Source organism: Myripristis murdjan, chromosome 12, assembly GCF_902150065.1.
Source record: "Myripristis murdjan chromosome 12, fMyrMur1.1, whole genome shotgun sequence".
NCBI classification, from domain to species: Eukaryota; Metazoa; Chordata; class Actinopteri; order Holocentriformes; family Holocentridae; genus Myripristis; species Myripristis murdjan.
The window spans coordinates 24,020,059-24,042,769 of record NC_043991.1 but is presented as its reverse complement, the minus strand read 5'-3'; the positions used below and the strand labels follow the sequence as shown (position 1 = coordinate 24,042,769).

General features: G+C 39.7%; 1 protein-coding gene across 5 annotated transcripts; it reads right to left on the bottom strand.

Annotated features, from left to right (window-relative positions):
• Positions 1 to 2,949: 2,949 nt before the first annotated feature.
• Positions 2,950 to 15,673, bottom strand: LOC115368988 (methyltransferase-like protein 27). 5 transcript variants are annotated; one of them, XM_030065465.1, is made up of 6 exons: positions 15,568 to 15,673; positions 7,975 to 8,106; positions 6,433 to 6,561; positions 5,798 to 5,933; positions 3,962 to 4,054; positions 2,950 to 3,844 (listed from the first exon to the last, which is right to left on the bottom strand). In XM_030065465.1, the coding sequence occupies exons 1-6, from the start codon at positions 15,634 to 15,636 to the stop codon at positions 3,636 to 3,638; spliced, it is 768 nt and encodes a 255-aa protein (XP_029921325.1). In that variant the 5' UTR covers positions 15,637 to 15,673; the 3' UTR covers positions 2,950 to 3,635. The 5 variants fall into 5 exon arrangements, with proteins under 5 accessions (XP_029921325.1, XP_029921326.1, XP_029921327.1 ...); XM_030065466.1 differs by lacking the exon at positions 15,568 to 15,673 and adding an exon at positions 14,387 to 14,635; XM_030065467.1 differs by lacking the exon at positions 15,568 to 15,673 and adding an exon at positions 13,918 to 13,984.
• Between the last annotated feature and the right edge of the window lie 7,038 nt (positions 15,674 to 22,711).

Here is a 22,711-nt window from a genome sequence, read left to right as displayed (position 1 = left end):
ATACGCTTCTGTAGAAAATGAACACAAGCCATCACTGAGCTGTGCTAATGATACTCTCCACGAATGTTAGAAAACCAACACTAGCAGACTACACTGAACTACAACAGTAACATTCACAGGAGGCAATCCAGAATGATTATGGTGCTAGACACTGGAATAAGACCCTCATAATGTAGTGTCTGTAAGAATATGGTTTAACCCCTCAGCTCAGCCTGAGGGCTGTCTTGCAGGCTGCAGTGTTGTACTGTGGCCAGCAGAGGGCAGAGTAGCCATGTTGTAAATTCACTGAGCTGCAGGTCAGGACATCCTGAAAATAACCCTGAGGCAAAGAGCAAACACCAGGATGATCTCAGCTAAAGGAAAAAAAAAAAAGGGCAACTGCCTAATAGTTATGGTAAATCACTACCTAATCATTACTCAAATGTGTACTTTGAAATTTGATGTAAATGAGATTTTTAACAAAAACACTGAATAAAGTGTTTAGATTGACAAAAGTTTGTTATTAAAAATTTACCAGACACCTGTAAACAAAAAGGGACAGGTAGTCATTAATATAAAGAGTATTGGTCGGGTGATTCAAAACTTTTAATCAAAACTCAATGCTTCAGAGATAGATTCAGACCCAGTCAAACTGAATGCAGTTTTTTGTTTTTTTAAAAATCAGATCGAACTTTGCAAGATGTCTTCATTCCCCATTTTGGAGTCAGAAGTTAGAGCAGCTATTCAGTTCATGAAACCAGGAATATCTCCAGGAATAGATGGCCTCCCAGTGGAGTTTTATTTAAAAAAAAAAAAAAAAAAAAATGCCAGCAAATTATTTACATCAGGCAAAAATCCTTACGTGCATCATAGCCTGGGAGACAAAATGCTTAAACTTAACTACCTCCAAGGTCTAAAACTGTGCAGCTGATCCTCGCACGCAGGACAGATGATCTTCAAGATTCTCACAGATAATCGGACAACAGTCCTTCCTCATGTACAAACACACTCAGTTTTTTGACACTGGGCTGATTTTGTATCTGCAGCAGTTAACAAAGTGTAAGAGTTTGGATACTTTTTTTAACCTGTCGTTTCTCTAGTATTCCTCTTTCAAGTATTAAAAAATAGTTTGAAAAATGTTTACCCAGTAGTACCCATTACATTAGGAACTCATTAAATATGAAGCAAAAAAAAAAAAAAAAAAATGATATTAATCTACCTTGTGGGAAATACATTATTCAGATTCTTATATAGGTACATTGTTTACTTTTACACATATACCCAGTTTGGTTCATACACGTCAGCCATGTGCTTAATCCATCAGATTTTGATCGCAGGAACAAATGTTTACTACCATCTTGAACAGTACTTGCCTTTTTCTTTGTTGTTGCTGCTGGTAGACAGGTATGTGGCGCTGTTTTCTGTATCACATGCACACAAATGCAAAGTAAACTTGCATGTATGATAAACGCTTCCTTTGCTTATTCATTCAGCACCATCGATTAGGAACAGATTACTGCATCATCACAATCAACGGTAAAACTGCAGGTCCAATGTGTATTTGTTGGGATGTCACCTCTACACTGTTCTGCGTTGTGCTATGGTGCCGGTGTCTTGTAGACATAGGGTTAGGGTTAGGGTTATATTGAGACAACCAGATATGTACCCCTCCTCCTTCTCTGACACCGCTTTCTCTCAATCCTCCACCTCAGTTTTACCTACACAAACCCAGAGCCCCTCTTCCTCCATTCACTTCAGCTCACACTCCAAGGCTGCTTTGTATTCCAAATTGTCATTGTTACTTCTTGTTGTCATGCAAATGTAGCCACCTAGTAGGAACAAGGGATAGTGCATCAGTGTTATTGTGTGTGATTTTTGTCCTGTGTTTTTTTTTGTAGAATAAATGTTATTCTTTGGCATTTATCTTGGTGTTCTGCTCCTCATTGTGTTGCGACTCTGAGCCAGTCGTAACAATATTCAGCAAATGGCCTGAGATTGGATTTGAATCTAGGACACTCCAGTCAGGACTCAAGTCTTAACAAGTGGTACACGCTCTACCAGGTTTTCAAATATTTATGAGATGAACAGGAGATTTGATATTGGCCTGTAATTAGTTAGGGCTTCAGGTTCAATGTTTGTTTTTTTGGCCTGATCAGGGCCATTTTAAGAGCACAGGGTAATGTGCCAGAGTTACATGACGGTTTTAGAAGATTAATCTGGCATACTACTGTGCCTACCTGCCACATACTTTTGTGCACAGTTATGGCTGTGCGGTCAAGAACTTGTGGTTAGGTGATTCAAACCTTTGAAAAACCTGTTTTGCACTTCAACTGAGTTGACCCGTCGGTGGCTGCAATTGCTCAACACCTGCTTCAGTTTGAAATCTTGTTTGTTTGATTGTCAACTCATCATGTCTCGTTGCCACAGATTCAAAAGTTAATGTACATGCCGGCAGTTTCTTTTGTCGGCAATTTCACTTCATAACAGCCTGCCTTGCAATTCAGCTTTATCTTTTAATCACAGAACAGTCTGCTATATATCTCGCACCTTTGCACTCAATGTCCCTTTGCTGTCCTTGTTTCATGTCTTTACTTATATAAGAGGCCAGTATGCTTTTATAGATGTCACTGGCAAAATACAAATTCCTGTATGTATTTTGAACGTGGGAAATACATTATTCATATTTTTATATAGGTACATTGTTTACTTTTACACATATACCCAGTTTGGTTCATACACGTCAGCCATGTGCTTAATCCATTAGATTTTGATCGCAGGAACAAATGTTTACTACCATCTTGAACAGTACTTGCCTTTTTCTTTGTTGTTGCTGCTGGTAGACAGGTATGTGGTGCTGTTTTCTGTGTCACATGCACAAAAATGCAAAGTAAACTTGCATGTATGATAAACGCTTCCTTTGCTTATTCATTCAGCACCATCGATTAGGAACAGATTACTGCATCATCACAATCAACGGTAAAACTGCAGAGGTTTAAAGAGTGCAGAATAAAATGGTACATAAATGATTTTATCAAAACAGTCACACAAAAACATGATCAATCATGATCATCTTTAAACAGGATAGTTTGGCTTAAAGGTTTGGCTCAGACATTCCTTACGGTACAACAGCAAACTCAAAACACAAGCTTCTAAAGTTGGGGAGCCGTTTGGCTTTAGGCTGATACGACCAACTCTGTACAGTCCCACAGTGCTACATAGACCTAATTAATTCGTTGTTTTTATGAATGTGATTTCATCTGTCTGGCTCCCTGACAGACACAGACTTGCCCCTCCTGCCAACTCAACTGCAAGCTAACAGCAGAGGCTGATATCATATTAAAAAAAAACAAAGAAACGTACATACATAGGTACAACTTTGTTATTTTACTGGGTAGATTTTTGATATGTTTGATGTGCTGATTTGTATTTATTATATACCATGATAAGATTCAATATAGCTTTATCAATCCCCAAAACGAAATTCATTTGGTGATTAAGTTTAACAAGACTCAGGTATTAAATGATGTTCTTTCACTATCAGTGAACTGACACATGCACTGTATTTTAATTATGTGTCATATAACTAGATGATCTTGCCTTACCACCAGCCAATGTGTATTTGTTGGGATGTCACCTCTACACTTTTCTGCATTGTGCTATGGTGCCGGTGTCTTGTAGACATAGAGACAACCAGATATGTACCCCTCCTCCTTCTCTGACACCGCTTTCTCCCAATCCTCCACCTCAGTTTTATCTACACAAACCCAGAGCCCCTCTTCCTCCATTCGCTTCAGCTCACACTCCAAGGCTGCTTTGTATTCCAAATGGTCATAGTTACTTCTTGTTGCCATGCAAATGTAGCCACCTAGTAGGAACAAGGGATAGTGCATTAGTGTTACTGTGTGTGATTAAACCATACCTACACCAAGGTTATTGAGCTGTAATCATGGATCAAAAGTTCAGCTCAGAGAGAGCGCCTCACCTGGTTTGGTGGCCTTGCACAGTTCTCTGACTACACTGACAGGAACGTGACCAATACTCAGTGCTCCGATGATCATAACCACATCAAATGACCCTGCAGGAGGAGGTGTAGAGGCCAGTGAGTCAAAACAGACAACAGATGAAGACTTTACTTCCAAAATTAGATATCCACTGCAGATTTATCTAATAAGCACTTTTTGAAAACAAGGTTAAAAACGACAATAAAAACCCAACAGCAATGATAAAATAATCAAATAAGAAGAATGAAAGATGAGCGCAATCCGCCAAAACACAAAAATCTAAGTGAAAGTAAGTTCAGAAAAGTATAGTTTCAACACTGATTCATGAGAACACACTGAATAAAATAGGCTAATCTCCTCAGGCGGCTTTTATAACATATACATGGACTCTGGACTCTGTCACAAACCCTGCTGGAACATCCTCATTATCCTTAACTCCCAACTCAGTGTCTCCACACAGCCACACTCCATCCACAACCCTCCTTGAGACAAACCTCCTTGGAAAAAAAAAGCTTAGATTTTTTAATAAAATTCTGTCCCAAAGATTGGGTATTGCATTGCTACACTGGGTGATGCCACTGAACCCTGGTCTACCAGTGCAATATACAATAATTTCGCTGTCCAGGCCTGTAGTTCAACCACACATACACATATATACCACCAAAACATAGGCATCTTCTGCTGACTGCAATCATACTCAGCGTGAAGCAATCTGACAGCATGGCTCTCAATTCCTGCCTTCCTCTGTTGATTGTACATTTGAGTCCAAAACAATGAAAACAGTTTCTGTTAGCTGTACATCAGTTCTCCCGATCTAAACAAACTCTTCTGGCGATTTGACATCAGTTGATCGTTTCCAGCTGTTGCCATGTCAAGGTGACCCACCTGGAAACAATCTTATTTGCTGTGAACCAAAGTCGCAAGCCAGTTCTACCCATTCAACTTTGATGGTCTAGACCCTTTAACATCCTCAATAAGGCTAAAGCATTTAGTAACTGTGATACTAAAACATGAACACTAAAATCAACCCAGAGTACTGCACCAATCACCCTCAGGAATACTGCAAAGACTTTCAGCGCACTGAATATGCAATAGTTCATTTCATTCATTATTGATAACTACAGTCAGCTAGTGTGAGCTAATGGCTGTTTGGTAGAAGCCCCTTTTTATAGCCAGACAGACCAAATGGCCTGGATTGGAAATGTTACAATCATTTGTTCACATCAGCTAAACCAGTATGAGTGTATGTGGTTCTGTGTCCTGCTCTGTGAGGCTGAGACATACACACACTTACATGTTTTTCTCTGAAAATGCTGAATGTGCTTCTACACATGGCATAAATGTGCATTTCACAATAATGTGAACGTCTCTGAACTGCTCAAAGTAAAATTACGTTTTTCTGAATGTTTTTTACATGAACATAAATGGACTGAATCACAATAACTCATTTATCTCTTAAAAAATTAAGAATGTAGAGTCTGATTAAGTGTTTCATCTAGCTTGGTTTGTGTTATCAACAGCGTATGAGGGCACTTTATGTTTAAAAAGGGCACAGTCTGTGTCTAAGCAAAAGTAGGCAAAGTTATGTTTTAAAGCTGTGATGTCTGAGGAGCATGCTTGAATTCATACTTGTATTCCTGTTTAGTTTGGACATTGATGTGAATTAAGGTGTATTGTATTTGTTCTTTTGTTATTGCTTTGATCTGTTATGTTTTGTAGTGTCTTGTAAGTCCATGCCTGGCTAGGCACCTTTTGATGCATGACATCTGGAAAAAATTAAATTACTACTACTACATATGAATTAAACACTTAGTTACCCCATTGGACAGGTAGTGGCTCCTCTCCCAGCATGCACTGCTTGAGGTCCTGGTAGAGCTCTGTCTTTTTAGCCAGTTCCATCATACCCCTGCTTCCATCAATGCCCACGAAATGTCGAAATCCATGTCTTTTCATCTGCACAACAGTGACACAGCTGGTTGAGTTCAGGTCATGGTGGTAAAAATTAAACCTGTATAAGGATGACTGATCAGAAATAGATCAACAAATGGTTGGAGAGTTTGGAATAAAACCCTAGTTTTAATTAAAATATCCCCAGAAAATTACACAGAATCAGAAGTAGTTGCTGTAAAACCATAACCACAAAATGGTAACACTTTAACACAAATTTTGAAACAGAGAAGTCTTTATCAGACTAATGTTTGTATAACACAGAACTCTGCCACAGATTTATTGAATTATGCTGGAGGTTAACATGAATTCAAAGGAAACAATGAACTATCTCTATTCTATTTTTTTAGCCAGACAAAGAAGTTGTCAAATATCTGCATTTTGTAATGTGTGTAAATAAAGCATTACTTCCTCAAAGGTATAGCCCAAATGTGTGTCATCTCCTTTTGATTTTTGCAAGCATGTCATAACTGTGAGGGTGCTTTTTTTCTGCTGTGTTGTTTACCAGCTTGGCGACCTGTCCGGTACCACAGGCCACATCCAACACCACAGCTGCTTCACGGTCACCAGCGAAATGAGAGTCGATACTCTTCACTGCTAGACGCGGAGCACGGAAGTCCAGAATAGCCACATCCTGTCCAGAGCAACAGTAACATAAAACAGAAGCTATAGGAAAGCCTAAATAGGTATCTTAGTCTTTTTTAGTGTCATTTGTGCTTTCACTTGATAGTTTCTTAGTGGAGAGTGACAGAAAAGATTCTGGCAGACAGAGCATGCAACAAACATCCCAGGCCTGACTCTAACCCAGGAAAGTCAGGGCCATATAGTATGCCCTTTAGCCAATTGGCCCAACAGGATGCCCAACATGTAGCTTAACATATTTATTACATCTATATAAAAATAATAAATGTTCACTAGTACCATCAATTTGGCTAAATATTTCCCTTGATGCAATAAAAACACTAGTCAGCATACAGCTGCAGAGAGAACCACAGCAGCCATGCAATCAAAAACACTACTGTTTTTTTGGGGCGGCAGGTAACATATTTGTCAGTAAGATGTGAGACCTAATAAAACAAACAAACAAACAAACAAACAAAACTTTCTGGATTTGCCTTACATGTTTCTAGCTGTAGGTTAGAACTTACTTCTTACAGTCTTAAATTAAATGTTCCATACTTTGCATGTAGGCTGATGTAAATCTCTGCAATGACCAATCATGTTTTAAATCAATGTGGAATGCAGAAACAAGGCTGTTACTCACACGATAGATATCATGTAGATGATACAATAGATGGTGCCAGTTTTGTCATGATAACACTATTGATCAATCATAAGTCAAATAATCGATAGAACCTGGGATACAGAGTCTAGATAAAAATCACTATCCTCTTGTTACAATTAATGTAACTCAATTCATAAAGCACAGATGCTGTACATATTAGCCCATCTGTGCCATGGACTGTTACATTCCATAATTAAATACTGTATTCCATATGAGGACGCCAAAAAGCAAAGTTCTTAAAGAGGAGAGAAATAACCTTATAGCCAGTATAACCAGTATAACCAGTATAGATAGTTATGACAGATTTCCCTACAACATGATTGAACTTTGTTAAGATATTTATTCCTAATCCACACATTAATTTGGTGGTCCCACACTAGGATTACACTTGTCAATGTGGTGCTGAGAAAAATTTCAGTACCACACTCCCTTCTTTTATTTTCACAATGCATGCTGAAGTTTGTGGCAGTCTTGGTTACTGGCCACAAGAGGTCATTCATGCCTCGGTTTCTGTGATCAAGGCAGTCCATTTATTTAGAGTGCAGGGACTGCCCTATCCTGTTAAAGCATGAAGTCACATAAAGGAATGCAGCACATACTTTTTTTTTTTTTTTTCTTTTTTTTTAAATCATAATTGTAATCATTTGTTTTTTTGCACAATAAAATTACAGGCTACACTTAAAATACCCTCCGTCAAATGTCATTGGAAAGTAAGGAAAGTACTGCTCATGTTTTGCACATACCCTGCTTCAGCCGCCTCACCTGATCATAGTTTTCTGCCCAGTTGTCGTAGAAGGCGATTTTATTGCTTGATGTTGTATTCTTATGAGCTGATAAAATAACAGCTTTCACATTTTCAAATGTCCAATTCTCAGCCGACATCATGCCATTCACCTTAATCGAAAAAGAAAAAGAAAAATGCATAGTTACAGAAACAACAGTCACCGGTTGTTACAGACATTATAGCATGCATTTACAGGGAAACAAGTTCTCATATTATTTATTATTTGTTTGTTTATTTAAAGGGACAGTGTACATTCATTGACATTTCAATATTGAATTAAAATGTAAATACACGGGAATTAGCTAGATTAGCTAGTTTTCATCCGCAGTCCCTTGGCAGGTCAAGGCAGAAGAAAAGAGTAAAACAGTAGAAAGAAGAAAAGAAATAAAATCAACAGAACAAAAATGAAGTACAAGCAAGCAAGACTTACAGACAAGCAGACATACAAGGTGTTACACACAACACCTGGGGGTGAGGGGTGGGAATGGGGGCATTGCCAGCCCATGTAGTATTTTAAAAATGAGACAGGCATCTAAAGCTAAAGCTGTCAAACTTAAACAGTTTATACTTTGTTAGTATAGGACAGTGGTGATAGCTGATAGGCTTTTGATCTAGTGTTTTTACAGTCTGCTTGTAGAGGGTTTCAATTGGCTTCAGAGTTGTTGTGCTTGGTTGGGACCAGCTTGTGAAACAATACGAAATGAGAAAAGATCATGGCGTGCATAAAGCGTTTGGCAGCCTCTGTAGTCAAGTATGGCCTCCCGTGTCTAAAGTTAGCGAAATTAAATTTAATGGACCAATGTTGCAGTTAGTTTGGCTGCAGCCTGTTCCTTATTTTTTGCATGCACATAAAGAACAGTTTTATCCGCATACATATGAACATTAACAGATGGACAGACTGACGGCAAATCATTAATATACATGCTAAAAAAGATAGGGCCCAATACTGACCACTGGGGTACACCGATATTATTACTGAGGTACGGGGAATAGCTGCTACCAATGCGTACACTTTGTGTCCTGTTACCCAGGTACACTATATTGCCAAAAGTATTCGCTCATCTATCCAAATCATTGAATTCAGGTGTTCCAATCACTTCCATGACCACAGGTGTATAAAATCAAGCACCTAGGCATGCAGACTACTTCTACAAACATTTGTGAAAGAATGGGTCGCTCTCAGGAGCTCAGTGAATTCCAGCATGGTGCTGTAATAGTAATGTAATAGGATGCCACCTGTGCAGTAAGTCCAGTTGTGAAACTTCCTCGCTACTAAATATTCCACAATCAACTGTTAGTGGTACTATAACAAAGTAGAAGCGATTGGGAACGACAGCAACTCAGCCACGGAGTGGTAGGCCACATAAAATCACAGAGCGGGGTCAGCGGATGCTGAGACGCATAGTGCGCAGAGGACGCCAACTTTCTGCAGAGTCAATAGCTTGAGACCTTTAAACTTCATGTGATCTTCAGATTAGCTCAAGAGCAGTGCGTAGAGAGCTTCATGGAATGGGTTTCCATGGCCGAGCAGCTGCATCCAAGCCTTACATCACCAAGCACAATGCAAAGCATCGGATGCAGCAGTGTAAAGCACACCGCCACTGGACTCTAGAGCAGTGGACACGTGTTCTCTGCAGTGACGAGTCACGCTTCTCCGTCTGGCAATCTGATGGACGAGTCTGGGTTTGGTGGTTGCCAAGAGAACGGTACTTGTCTGACTGCATTGTGCCAAGTGTAAAGTTTGGTGGAGGGGGGATTATGGTGTGGGGTTGTTTTTCGGACGTTGGGCTCGGCCCCTTAGTTCCAGTGAAAGGAACTCTTAATGCTTCAGCATACAAAGACATTTTGGACAATTTCATGCTCCCAACTTTGTGGGAACAGTTTGGAGATGGCCCTTCCTGTTCCAACATGACTGTGCACCAGTGCACAAAGCAAGGTCCATAAAGACATGGATAAGCAAGTTTGGTGTGGAAGAACTTGACTGGCCTGCACAGAGTCCTGACCTGAACCCGATAGAACACCTTTGGGATGAATTAGAGCGGAGACTGAGAGCCAGGCCTTCTTGTCCAACATCAGTGTGTGACCTCACCAATGCGCTTTTGGAAGAATGGTCAAAAATTCCCATAAACACACTCCTAAACCTTGTGGAAAGCCTTCCTAGAAGAGTTGAAGCTGTTATAGCTGCAAAGGATGGGCCCACATCATATTAAATCCTATGGTTTAAGAATGGGATGTCACTCATGTTCATATGTGTGTGAAGGCAGCCGAGCGAATACTTTTGGCAATATAGTGTATGTATTCATCCATTTTATGGCATCTGCTGAAAAATTTAAATAAGATAATTTTGCTGTCAGCTGATTTACAGAGTCAAAAGCTTTTTTAAGATCCAGAAACACTGCACCAACTACACCACCTTCATCCAATTTGGACTTAACATTCTCCAGGAGGTAGCAGTTAGCTGTTTCAGTAGAGTGGTTGGTGCCAAATCCAAACTGCATTGGGTGGAAGGGGGTGGTACCCTGATTCAGGTGTGCCGTCAGCTGTTCTTCAACCCATTTTTCATAAACCTTGGATACCACTGATAAAATACTAATGGGTCTGTAGTTTGACACAATTGTTTTATCACCAGACTTAAAAATGGGGGACACCACCATAAAGGTTAAAATACAGTATGTAGTCTTTTGAACTCATCCTGTGGTAGGCCACTCATAACCACCTTTGACTTCCAAACCTTTTAGGTTCTTCAGAGACATTTACTTGCTTTCTGAATATGCGGGATCCAACCAAAGTGCAAACCTAACCACCTCCAGAACGTGTCTGAAGAGTTAGTTCTAACCTGGTAAGACATATTTCCAGTGCAACAACTTTGAGCTACCAGATAAAAAATGTTGTGAGAGTACTATGACATTGCGCAAATACTGCTGTGGGATGAAATTACTGCAATGCAAAGTCAGTTTACTGTGCTTACTATTATTATCATTATTATTGTTGTTGTTTTTCTTGTCATTATAGGACTAACAATAGGCCTACCACTTTTGTATACCTTTGAAAAACCTATATCTTGTACAGTTTGGTGAAAAAGCAATCAAGGTTATAAATCAATAAAGACCGTCATACTCATGTGTCGCCTGTTCCTGTAACAGACTAGACCTGTCTGACATTACATATTAGCCTGCATGGCAAGGTGAGCGGATGAATCCTGAATAGGCTGCATACATCAATGAATCAGTGTCTGACCTCACAAATGCTCTTTTGGGCAAAAATTCCCACAGATACACTCCAAAATCTTGCATTAATGTCTATGGATTTAGAATGGGATGTCATAAAAGCTATAGAAGGTGTAATGTATAGGTGGCCCAATCCTTTTGGCCATATAGTGTATTTCCTTTATAGGACACAGGAATTAGCCCTCTGAGTTAGTGATGAATTGATTAGACTGCCAAATGATTAGTCCATTGAAAATTATAATTTTGATAATGAAGTAATACATTTTGGAATAGATCAAATAAAAAAAAAAATTTGAAACATTTGCTGGTTGCGCACAAATGCAAAATATTGTCGGCTTTTTTATATTTCATTTATATGACTATAAAATGAAAACTTTTTCTGTGGCTGCTAATCAGACTCGGGTCTGGTAACTTGTGACGGGCATTTGTCACGGTTTTTGACGTTCAACAGACAATTAACTAACCGAGAAACTACCTTCATTAATCCACAGCGAAAGTGAATGTTAGTTGCAGTCATGACAAAAATGTTACATTTAAGAGCTGGAAATCATGTGCACCCCCCACCACCTTCTATTCGACCTGGTGCCGACAGATAACGCCACAGCACCTGCAACAGTGTAGCGGAGTCACTTACTCACGGCAGCCTCACTGACACGTAGGACTTGTAGTTTACGGCAGACTCGGATATTAGCCTTGTGTGAGTGGATCTATTTTCCACGTAAATTAAATGTCCTAGAGCATGCAGTCCAGAACCATGTAGAGAGACGGCTCTAATGCAACCTTTCCTGCTGCCTCCTCTTGACAACACTTCTACTTCACTTCTGTTTCGTTTAAATACGCTTTGTACTGCCTACGCCTTATGTGGGCAGTCCTAAGGAAGTCCTTTATCGTTGTTGGGGATAAATACAAGTAAGACCTTTGTTTGTCTATTGATTGATTAATTGACTGACTGACTGATTGATTGATTGATTGACTGACTGATTGGACAAATCTCCGCATTGCTGCTTTGTGCTGCAAAGGATTGACGAAATTGCTGAACATGTATTGAAATTTTAGTTAATTTACTCGTCAGATAATAATAAAGCATGCCGATGGAAAATGCCTCAACATTGTGCAGCCTACGATTATAAAAACCGACATACTGCACAGTCCAGACAACAGGAAATCACCTTCCACATGTAAGACACATGTTTAGTTTAATTTGGTCATTATAACTTACCCATTATTACTTACCAGGGACCACCTGAGCCCCCCCAAAAGCTAGGGAAAACCCTGTACTCTGTGCATTTTAAACAAATTCCCCCAAGCCATTCCCACAGCATAGACTGTTTAATGTATATTTTGGGTCTAATGTTAATGATGACTTTCTACTGAGCCATTGCACTCATTATTATTTAGCTCTTGTTTTTTACGCACTAGTTATATAGATTATATTTTAATTATTTAAACTGCCCCACAATTCCATCTCTGTTGTAATCTGGAAGCCAAGCAGCTACATTTCGTTGCAAAAAAACTCACTGCTGTTTTTTTTTTTTGCAATGACAATAAAGAAAGTCTAAGTGTATTTGAATACTAATGTGTGTGTGAAACTTGGTGGTCTGGCAGAGTGTTCACAGGTACAATAACTACATGAGAACCTCAGATGAAGAACCATATTTTTTCACATTTTAGATAATCATCAATATTACACTATTTAGACTATCACATTAATGTGTATATATTTACCTTGAGAATTTGATTATATCAGAAAGAAAATGGTCAGTGTATAATAAAATGGTCAGTATATATATATATATATATATATATATATATATATATATATATATATATATATATATATATATATATATACGAATGTCAAACTTTTCCACTTTTGAAATAATTCCTGACATGATTTTTGAATTGTAATAAAGATATTATCTTATCAGCCTGAACGGAATCCGCGCCCGCGGTGCTCACGACAGTGTTGCAGCAGCTGTGTCAGTGTACCTGAACGCATCGCGCCCCTCCCCCCTCTGTCTGTGGCTAATGACATGTCGTGAGGTGGAACAACAGAGGAGAAAACAACTTGTGGTTTTAACAACTAAAATATGTCGAAAATCAAATCTACAGCAGAGGCGCTGAGGCGACGCGGATCACTGCCAGAGATAGGGCATATGAACCTGCCAGTGATGTTAATGAGAGCGGGGGAGTGCTGGACTGTAAAGTTTGTCAGTAGGCTACTCGGTGGATTATCTGAGGAAACAGACCACTGTGGAGCATCTTAAGTCCCAAAGACACGACAACAGAAAGAGGAGTGGTTTGGGTCAGTAACCGACCGGCCGCCATCAGGCGGGCCGACCGCGGCACTGGTCGGCATCGGGCGGGCCGGCCAGTACCGCGCCCACCCAGTAAGGTCTGCAGGATCTGGCAGGTGAGCGGCGCACACAGACTGCCATATATAGGCCTACCTTTCATTATAAATCAACTTTTGTTCATACGCGGCTGCAGCAGCACAACGGACAATGACACAGACGACATGGTTGATTATTGACTGCGCAATGTGGCCATTCACGGCATCAGGCGAGCCTACCTACTGGTTTACATATGCAATTGCTTAAATTGCACCTAAATGAAATAAATTAATAGGCCTCCGTTCAAGCAGTTTTCCCCAGTAATATTATTGTGATTGCAGCGGACTACATTTAAACTTACGCACTGACCCGAGCAGCAGTGTTCCCCCACGCCGTCTCCCTCTCCTTTGTCGCTGCAGCAGTGTTGCACAAAAAAAAAAAAAAAAAAAAAAAAAAAAATGTTCAGCCTCGCTGGATGAATGCATTAAGGTTTCCAATTCAACTGGGGTGAAAAACGCAGCCCGACGCTTCCCCGTTGCCATGGTGACTCGTCAAATCGGGGCCACATTGAGCTGTCTTTTTATGGCTGTGGTGCACGCGCTTAACTCCAGGTGAAACTACTCCCAGTTGATCAAACTAACTCAAATCAGCTGTTCTGGAACCGAAAACTCAGAGTTTCCTATCTCAGAGTAGATCAACTCAGAGTTCGGGGTACAGAGTTTGTTGAACCTGCTTCGTGAAACGGACCCCAGAACTACAAATTATCAATGTAACATTTTGTATCAGCATTGAAACGTGTGCTATCTATTGTAAATATTTTGCCTACTTACAAATTAGACACATGTGCCTGTCGGGGCGCACGGTTTTTTTCTCTTTTCTTTCGGTGGGTTGTCGGCAGTCTCTGCACTGCGGTAGTTGGTGGTTTCCTCCGCACAAGAAAGCGCTCCATTTTCCCTCTCGTTATGTTTCTCAGTCTTATAATTCCCACCTGCGCAACTGCGCGAACAGCGAAATATGGGGTTCTCTTTGAGGTTTTTTTTTTTTTTTTTTTTTTTTTAAGAATTGTTTTTTGGTAGAGTTTGCCTCTGTATTATGAAATGAGTACATACAAAGTAGTGATATAGTAAATTAAAAAATAATTATTTTTCTGTAATTGTATATTGCAATAATAATGTATGTTTGTCACAAAATCCCACAGCACACCCGCACTTGCCCCATGGCACACGTTAAGCCTGTCTGGGCAGGCCAGTGAACAAACTGGGCGGGCCAGTGCCGCCCAGGCCCAATACTGGCTACGCCCCTGCTGCATGGCCTCTGCAATTCGACGCGAGAGATACCGGCTCTGCGTGGCGCTCAGCACCGCTCCTCGCTGATCTTCAGGTACTGAGAGAAAAGCTAGCATATAAAACTAACGGAGCTCTGAAACTTTCCATGTTCACAAACTCAACTTTTGTACCGTAATACAACTCAGCGATACAGGTTTGTTACCACCGAGGTATCCGGTAATAATTCTCATTGACATAATATGTAGGAAATAGCGAAATGTAAAAAACAAAATGCAAAAGCGGAGAGCTCAGAGAAACACGTCTAACCTGTCACAAAACCGGAAGTGGATATGACCAGATGCAACACTATCTTGAGAATTTACAGTGTCATCTCAGAACAATCACCGTCACGCGCTCTCCGTCTCCAAGGTGATCCATATAAATTAGAAGGTCAACATTCGGGCTCTTCACTTTGCTCCTGAATTTCTAACAGAAAGTCAGACTGCATGGCCTCTGCAACTCGACGCGAGAGATACCGGCTCTGCGTGGCGCTCAGCGCCGCTCCTCGCCGATCTTCAGGTACTGAGAGATACATGATGGAGACAAAGTGTTTGCTTTGTCCCGTCGCTCCCGGAGCAGCCGGCCGCTGTTCCCGGAGCAGCCGGCCGCTGCTGACTCCGCCAGCTAGCTAAAATGCTACTTGCTAAAAATACAAGAGCGATGTTAAAACGGGAGATACTCGCTACCTGTTGATGCTGGTGGAGTTGAGGACCACGGTCAGCAGGTGTTTCTTTTTCGGTTTTTGTAGACAGCATTTGCGTTGTCTTTGCCGCTCAGAGAAGCTTAGTCTGGTAGGCTAGCATACAAAACTAGCGGAGTCTGTGGCGGAGCTCTGAAACTTTCCATGTTCACAAACTCAACTTTTGTACTGTAATACAACTCAGCTATACACGTTGTGTTACCGCCGAGGTGTCCGGTAATAACTCTCATTGAAATAATATATAGGAAATAGCGAAATGTAAAAAACAAAATGCAAAAGCGGAGAGCTCAGAAAAACACGTCTAACCTGTCACAAAACCGGAAGTGGATATGGCCATCTATAACACTATCTTGAGTATTTATAGTGTCATCTGTCAGAACGATCACCGTCATGCGCTCTCCGTCTCCAAGGTGATCCATATAAAATAGAAGGTCAACATTCAGGCTCATCACTTTGCTCCGAAACTTCTAATATAAAGTTGTTTGGTGGTTTTTATTTCATGATCTCGATTGACATTTATACATGTTGCATTCCCGAATTTCTGATTGTGTCCAGTAATTTCCTGTCACAGCTCCGTTACCCGCCGCTTATCAGCAGCCTCCAGTCCACTGAGCTTCAACATTGCTTCTCTACTGAATACTTATCTAATATTATTATTATTATTTATTATACTTAGTTAAATTACTCACAGGGCCAGCTGATATGATGTTTACATGGTAGGCAGTGGTTACCCTGATCAGCACAGCAGCTGCTCTGTCTAATCCCGCTTCTCATCTGTGTTTCTGAATGAAGCTTTTGCCTCCCCTAATACTGTAAACCAAAACAGCCCAGATGGTCAGCTCGCTTCATGTCAAATTCTAACTTATAGTAGCTTTTTTCTGTATTGCAGTTGGGAGTATTAAGTGCTGCCAGATTAAAATGTTTGAGACACTTGTCTGAGTACATCTGCCTGATATCATAATTCTTTTATTTATTTATTTATTTAGAGAGGACAGTGCACATTAATTAACATTCCTGTAAATGTGCCAGTGTTAGCCAGAGGCTAGTTTACAACCGCAGTCCTCCGGCATGATGTTAAAGATGCCTTGCATTAAGTAACTTAAAATAGAAGGTATGTTTTTATTGTACAGTTATCAATAGCAGTAAATGAGTAAATTTTGGTGTTACATTGGTTAGTCCTAACTTTTTCCAATCCAGAGAGAGACTTGATGATAGTTCAAGTTCAACATTTTATTCTCTGCATCCCAGTAGGATTTATCCATGTTTGACAGTCAGCAATTAATTCACATTGAATATTTGAAATTGTCACATTGTGCATTTCCCCTGAATCACTAATGAAATTCTGCTTTCACAATTTCATGTTTTAAGTAAGGACTGTAATCAGTGAAAGAGTAAAGAGTCATTGTGTTTCCCCTCTAGTTTGGAGCTACGGGTTCCCGCAGGTCCACATGGAGGTTTCCAATTTGAGGAACCGTCCACTTACGATGGGGAACCTCCACTCTCTGGCGATGTCCGCTGTTCGCCTTCACAGCCGCATCACTGGAGAGGATGAGTTGACCTCCATTCCTGTTTTTTTAACCGATGTTATGCTGATGGTGTCTCACTTTGTTTACCCCCACAGGGACGAAGCGGAGAACACCGCGCCGTGTCCCCTGATGGCGGAAGCGGCTGCAGTGATGCTGTCCGCAGGCGGCACCCTGGTGACACCGGCCCATCCCGACAGGGCAGACCTGGCGACCCTGAGGGCGGACCCGAGGAACGAGGTCCTCCCCATGGAGCATCAGGGTGTGCAGTTCGTCAGGGTCTTCTCCCCAGTGGTCTCCCGGACGAGAGGTGAGCTGTTGGGTCGGTGGAGGGTGACCGACTACACCCCTGAGGGGAACATGATACTGTCCGTTTTCTGCTCTATCCCCGATGCCAGGTTTCTGCGGAGATTCCGTCCCGCTCCACAAGGCAAGGGGAAGAGGAAGAGGGACAGCGAGGATGACAGCAGCAGCCGTCCCCCAGCCAAGAGACCCCTGAGACTGTAGGTATGTTTTCTATACTGTAAATGACAGGGTTTTAGGCAGTAGGTTTTCAGATGAATGTGTCATACAGCAGCATAGATATTGTGATAGTTGTGATGTTCTCAGATCTTAGTTTAATTGTTTGTTGATCCAGTTTGGTGTCTGATCTGCTGAGAGGGCAGTTGTTAGTCATAAGTTCTGTACTGTACTGACTGAACTGCATGTACTATAAAATATTGTTATAAGATTTTAGATGTAGCTAGAAAATATATTTCTTTGAGAAAATATGTGTGCAAGCTGCAAGTAGCTGGGGGGTAAGGAATCTAGATATTTAAACGGTTTCTAAGGTGGAAATGTAAAGGATTGATAGGGTGTTGCTAAGGGGTTCCTAAATGGCTGTTAAAATGTTTCTATGTGGTTGCTAGGCTCCAGTCTTAGTGGCTGCTGCTGTGTCTTGGTGGTTGTGTCACCAGGTGGTTGCAAAGGTGTGCTGATGACCTTAAAGTCACACCAAGATTGTGATGGGTTATGCTATTGGCTATTTAAATACTTCATCAGATATAGCAGCAGTGATTAATAGTGCTCGGTTTCTGACCTGCTGAGCGGGCTGTTCCAAGCCAGCAGTCAGCCGTTACATCAGGAAGTGATCGGCCCTTCCCCACTCAAGATACAAACAGCAGGTAGGCGCTAATTCTTAGGGATTGCAACAACAAGTCCTACAAGCTAAACGAATAAACCAGGTGGTTGCTAGGGTATGTTGATAGGGTGTCCTACATGATTGCTAGGGTGTTGCTAAGTGATTGCTAGGATGTTTCTATGTGGTTGCTAGGCTACAGTCTCAGTGGTTGCTGCTGTGTTTTGGTGGTTGTGTCACCAAGTGGTTGCTAGGGTGTATTGATAGGGTGTCCTACATGGTTGTTAGGGTGTTGCTAAGTGATTGCTAGGACGTTTCTATGTGGCTGCTAGGGTCTTGATACGGTAAGTGGTTGCAGCTGTGTTTCTTTGAGGTTGATTGGTGCACCAGGCGTGCAAGCTGCAAGCAGCTAGGAAGTCTAAAGAATCCTAACTTTGAATTGGCAGCTCAGGTGAGACTAAGGGTGCACTCACACTAGGCAATCCGTACCATACACAAGCACGTTTGACCCCAAAGTCCGGATTATTTGACTAGTGTGAGCGCTCCGTTCCGTGCTTCAGTACGATACTCTTCCTCAGCTCTGACACGGTTGGAGGAGGTGTGCTTCAGTACGGTAGGGGTGTTCATGCACGAGCACATGCACGGTCACGTGCTTCAGAATGGTACGGAACAACTGGCCCCAGTGTGAGTGCGCCCTAAGTGGTAGTAAAGGTGTTGCTAAGTGGTTGCTAGGCTGTACTGGAAGTGGTTGCTTCTGTGTGTCTTGGTGGTTGCTAGTGTGCAGTAGATGGTTGCTAGTGTGTATTATGTGGTTTCACGGTGTTGCTCAGGGTTGCTCAGTGATTGCTAAGATGTTTGTAAGTGGTTGATACAGTGGGCTGTTGTTACTGTAAATGGTTCCAGCTGTGATCCTTTGTGGTTAATTGATGGTGCACTAGATGGTTGCTAGGGTGTTTTGTGGTGGTTGACAGGAAGCACTAGGGAGACTATTTAGACATTTGTACTAGATGGGTGAATCAGCAACAGTAGTAACAACAGCAGAAGCAGTTTTAGTCAAGTCACTAGTCAATTAAATGTTACTAAAAGTGGGTAAAAGTAAAAATGTAAGTTAAAGCAACTAGATATGTTGTTACCAAATGTAACTAAAAGTAAATAAATCCTACCAAGGCAACTAAATTTAACTCAAAGTAGCTAAATGTAACTAAAAGATACTAAATGTAATTAAAAGGACCTTGGAGTAACTCATTGTGACTCAAAATAATTTCTTGCAACCAAAAGTAACTGAATGTAAATATGAGTAAATGCAACAAAATGTATCTAAGAGTAATTAATCATATCTAAAAGGGACTTTAACGAATGGTAAATGGAATTAATTAAAAGTTGACAAGGCTGAAAGTAACTGTATGTCAATCAGAAAAACGAAATTTAACTGAAAGTAAGTAAATTCAACTAAAAGTAATTAAATGTGATAACTAAATATAACTTTTTTTATTATTATTATTGGTGAAATTAAGTGACAACAGACAAGGTAACATAGGGGACAAATAAATTACACCAAGTGAACATAAGGCACAGACGGTGGACATACAGTACAAACCACAACAGACAACAACATAAAGTTGCAATGGTATATATATAGGTGTGTGTGTGTGTGTGTGTGTGTGTGTGTGTGCGTGCGTGCGTGCGTGCGTGCGTGCGTGCGTGCGTGCGTGCGTGCGTGATCTATCTATCTACATATAGATAGATCTATCTATATACATATGTACATACATACTTACATACATGAATGCAATACAGTATGGCATATCTTAATGTAATATAATGTAATGTAATTTAGCCTAATATAATGTGACATAATAATATAAGATAACATAATATATCATAATACGATATCACATTATGATGTGATTATTGCACAATATAATATAACAATATATTATAACGTCATTTGATATAACATAACATAGTAATCCATTATTATATGATACGATACATAACATAATCTAATACAAGCCGATATATCGTGATAATGACAATCATAAGAATAATAATTGATAATCTATATAAATAAAAAAAACAAAAAAGACAAGAAGAAAAAAAATATATGTACTTGTATGTTTGTGTGTGTGTGTGTGTGTGTATATGTGTGTGTGTGTGTGTGTGTATATAAATATATAAGCAATTTAAATATGTGTATATGTGTATATATACACATGTGTATATTTATGTATATATGTGTGTATATATGTATATATGTATGTGTATGTATGTACGTGTGTGTATATGTATATATATATAGATAGATAGATAGATCTATATACATATATATACATACATACATACATACATACGTACATGAATGCAATACAGTATGGCATATCTTAATGTAATATAATGTAGTGTAATTTAGCCTAATATAATATGACATAATAATATAAGATAACATAATATATCATAATACGATGTCACATTATGATGTGATTATAGCACAATATAATATAACAATATAGCATAACGTCATTTGATATAACATAACATAGTAATCCATTATTATATGATACGATACATAACATAATCTAATATAAGTCGATATATCGTGATAATGACAATCATAAGAATAATAATTGATAATATATATTGCAATGAGGGGTGAGGCCAGACCGGGGCATCAGGGAGGCGAGCAAGAGGCCCCCCCACCAGGCCCCAAGTAGCACGGCTGAAAGTAATTATATGTCAGTCAGAAAAACTAAATTTAACTGAATGTAAGTAAATTCAGTTAAAAGTAATTAAATGTGACAACAGTAAATATAACCAAAAGTAAATAAATAAAACTAAAAATGACTGCAAATAAATGTAATTTAAATAAATATAAATTCCAAATGTAGGCTCAATTAAATGTAACTAAAATAAATAAACATAGAGAAAAGTAATTAAATAAATAAAAACTATATAACTTTATGTAATGACTTGAAATTAAAAGAAATTTGAAAAGATTGCAACTTAAAAGAAGTAAATATAATGACATGGAGCCAAGTGTAGTAACTAAAGTAACTAAAGGTGATCAAAAGTAACCAGGTAAGATAGATAGATAGATAGATAGATTTACTTTATTGATCCCAAACTGGGAAATTCCCACATTACAGCAGCATCAATAGAAACATAAAATAAAATTAAGAAGTATATACAATAAAGACTAAATATACTAAATATATACAATAAAGACAATAAGAACTAAGTATATACAATAAACTAACCTAAGAATATGATGTGAAATGTGAAATATACTGATGGTAATAAGAAATATGAAATATGAAATATACAGATAGTATGGCACAGAGTAAGCTTGAAACCATGAAACCAAGAAACCAAGTGGCAGAACCCGATGCCCGGTACTGGGATTCAGGAACTGTCAGACTTGATTCGGCCCCATGGAATCACCACTTCCAATAAATAAACTGTTAAGGTGCTGAGTAATGGATAATAAATAAACAGTTAAGGTGCTGAGTAATGGATAGTAAAATAAACAATGAAGGTGCTGTGTAGTGGATAATAAATAAGCAAACAATTAAGGAGCTGAGTAGTAGAAAACAAACAATTAAGGTGCTGAGTAGTAGAAACTAAACTAAAAGTAACTCAAAGTAGCTATAAAAGTAACTAAAAGTAGCTATAGTAACTAAAAGTAGTTAAAGATATGAAAGCTAGGTAAAATTAGTTCCCCTCCTTGGACCACAACCTTATCGCGGTGGAGGGGTTTGTGTGTCCCTGTGACTCTGAGAGCTGTGCTGTCCAGAGCCTCCGGCTCCTGGTCGGGGCCCCCGCCTCAAACTGCTCTCAGGAGAGGGGCCAGACTAATGGTGGTCCATAAACAATGACGTGCACAGAGGCTTTCTTTAGTGAGGCTGTGTAGGATAGATCGACTTGTTTTGAGTCTCCAGGACAACCAGTTCCTCAAATTCACAGACGATGCACCATCTGTGGTGAAAAAGTGAACTTGGAGGCTCAATGATCACCCACACCTTTATTATACCTGTTCTAAATATTTTTCTGTAATTCTGTATTTGCTGTACATTTTTGTAGTTATTTATTCATATGCATAAAGCGGTATTTGTATTGTTACACTGAAGTGTTTTCAAAGTTAAATAACGAATAAAAAGATAGTCAGCCGATGTACTGTATTTAATGCAATTGTTACTTGTAAACATACTTGGCAGTGTTCCCTCCCTGCAGTGTTCTTTTCATTACAATCATTTTTGTCATTGACTCTTCAGGTTATAGTAATGTATATGTTCATTACCAACGACAACTGTACCTTACAGTTTGGAAACCAAAATACTGACACTTGTAAAATGAATAACATTTTTATAAAGACACTGGCCACAAATTTTTACTGTGACAATAAAAGTAGATATGCCAATCGAGGCCTTCTTCTTACAAGCATCCCCACTCCACTTGTGATTCTCCTCCTCAAAATCTTTGTTTGCAGCTTAGAC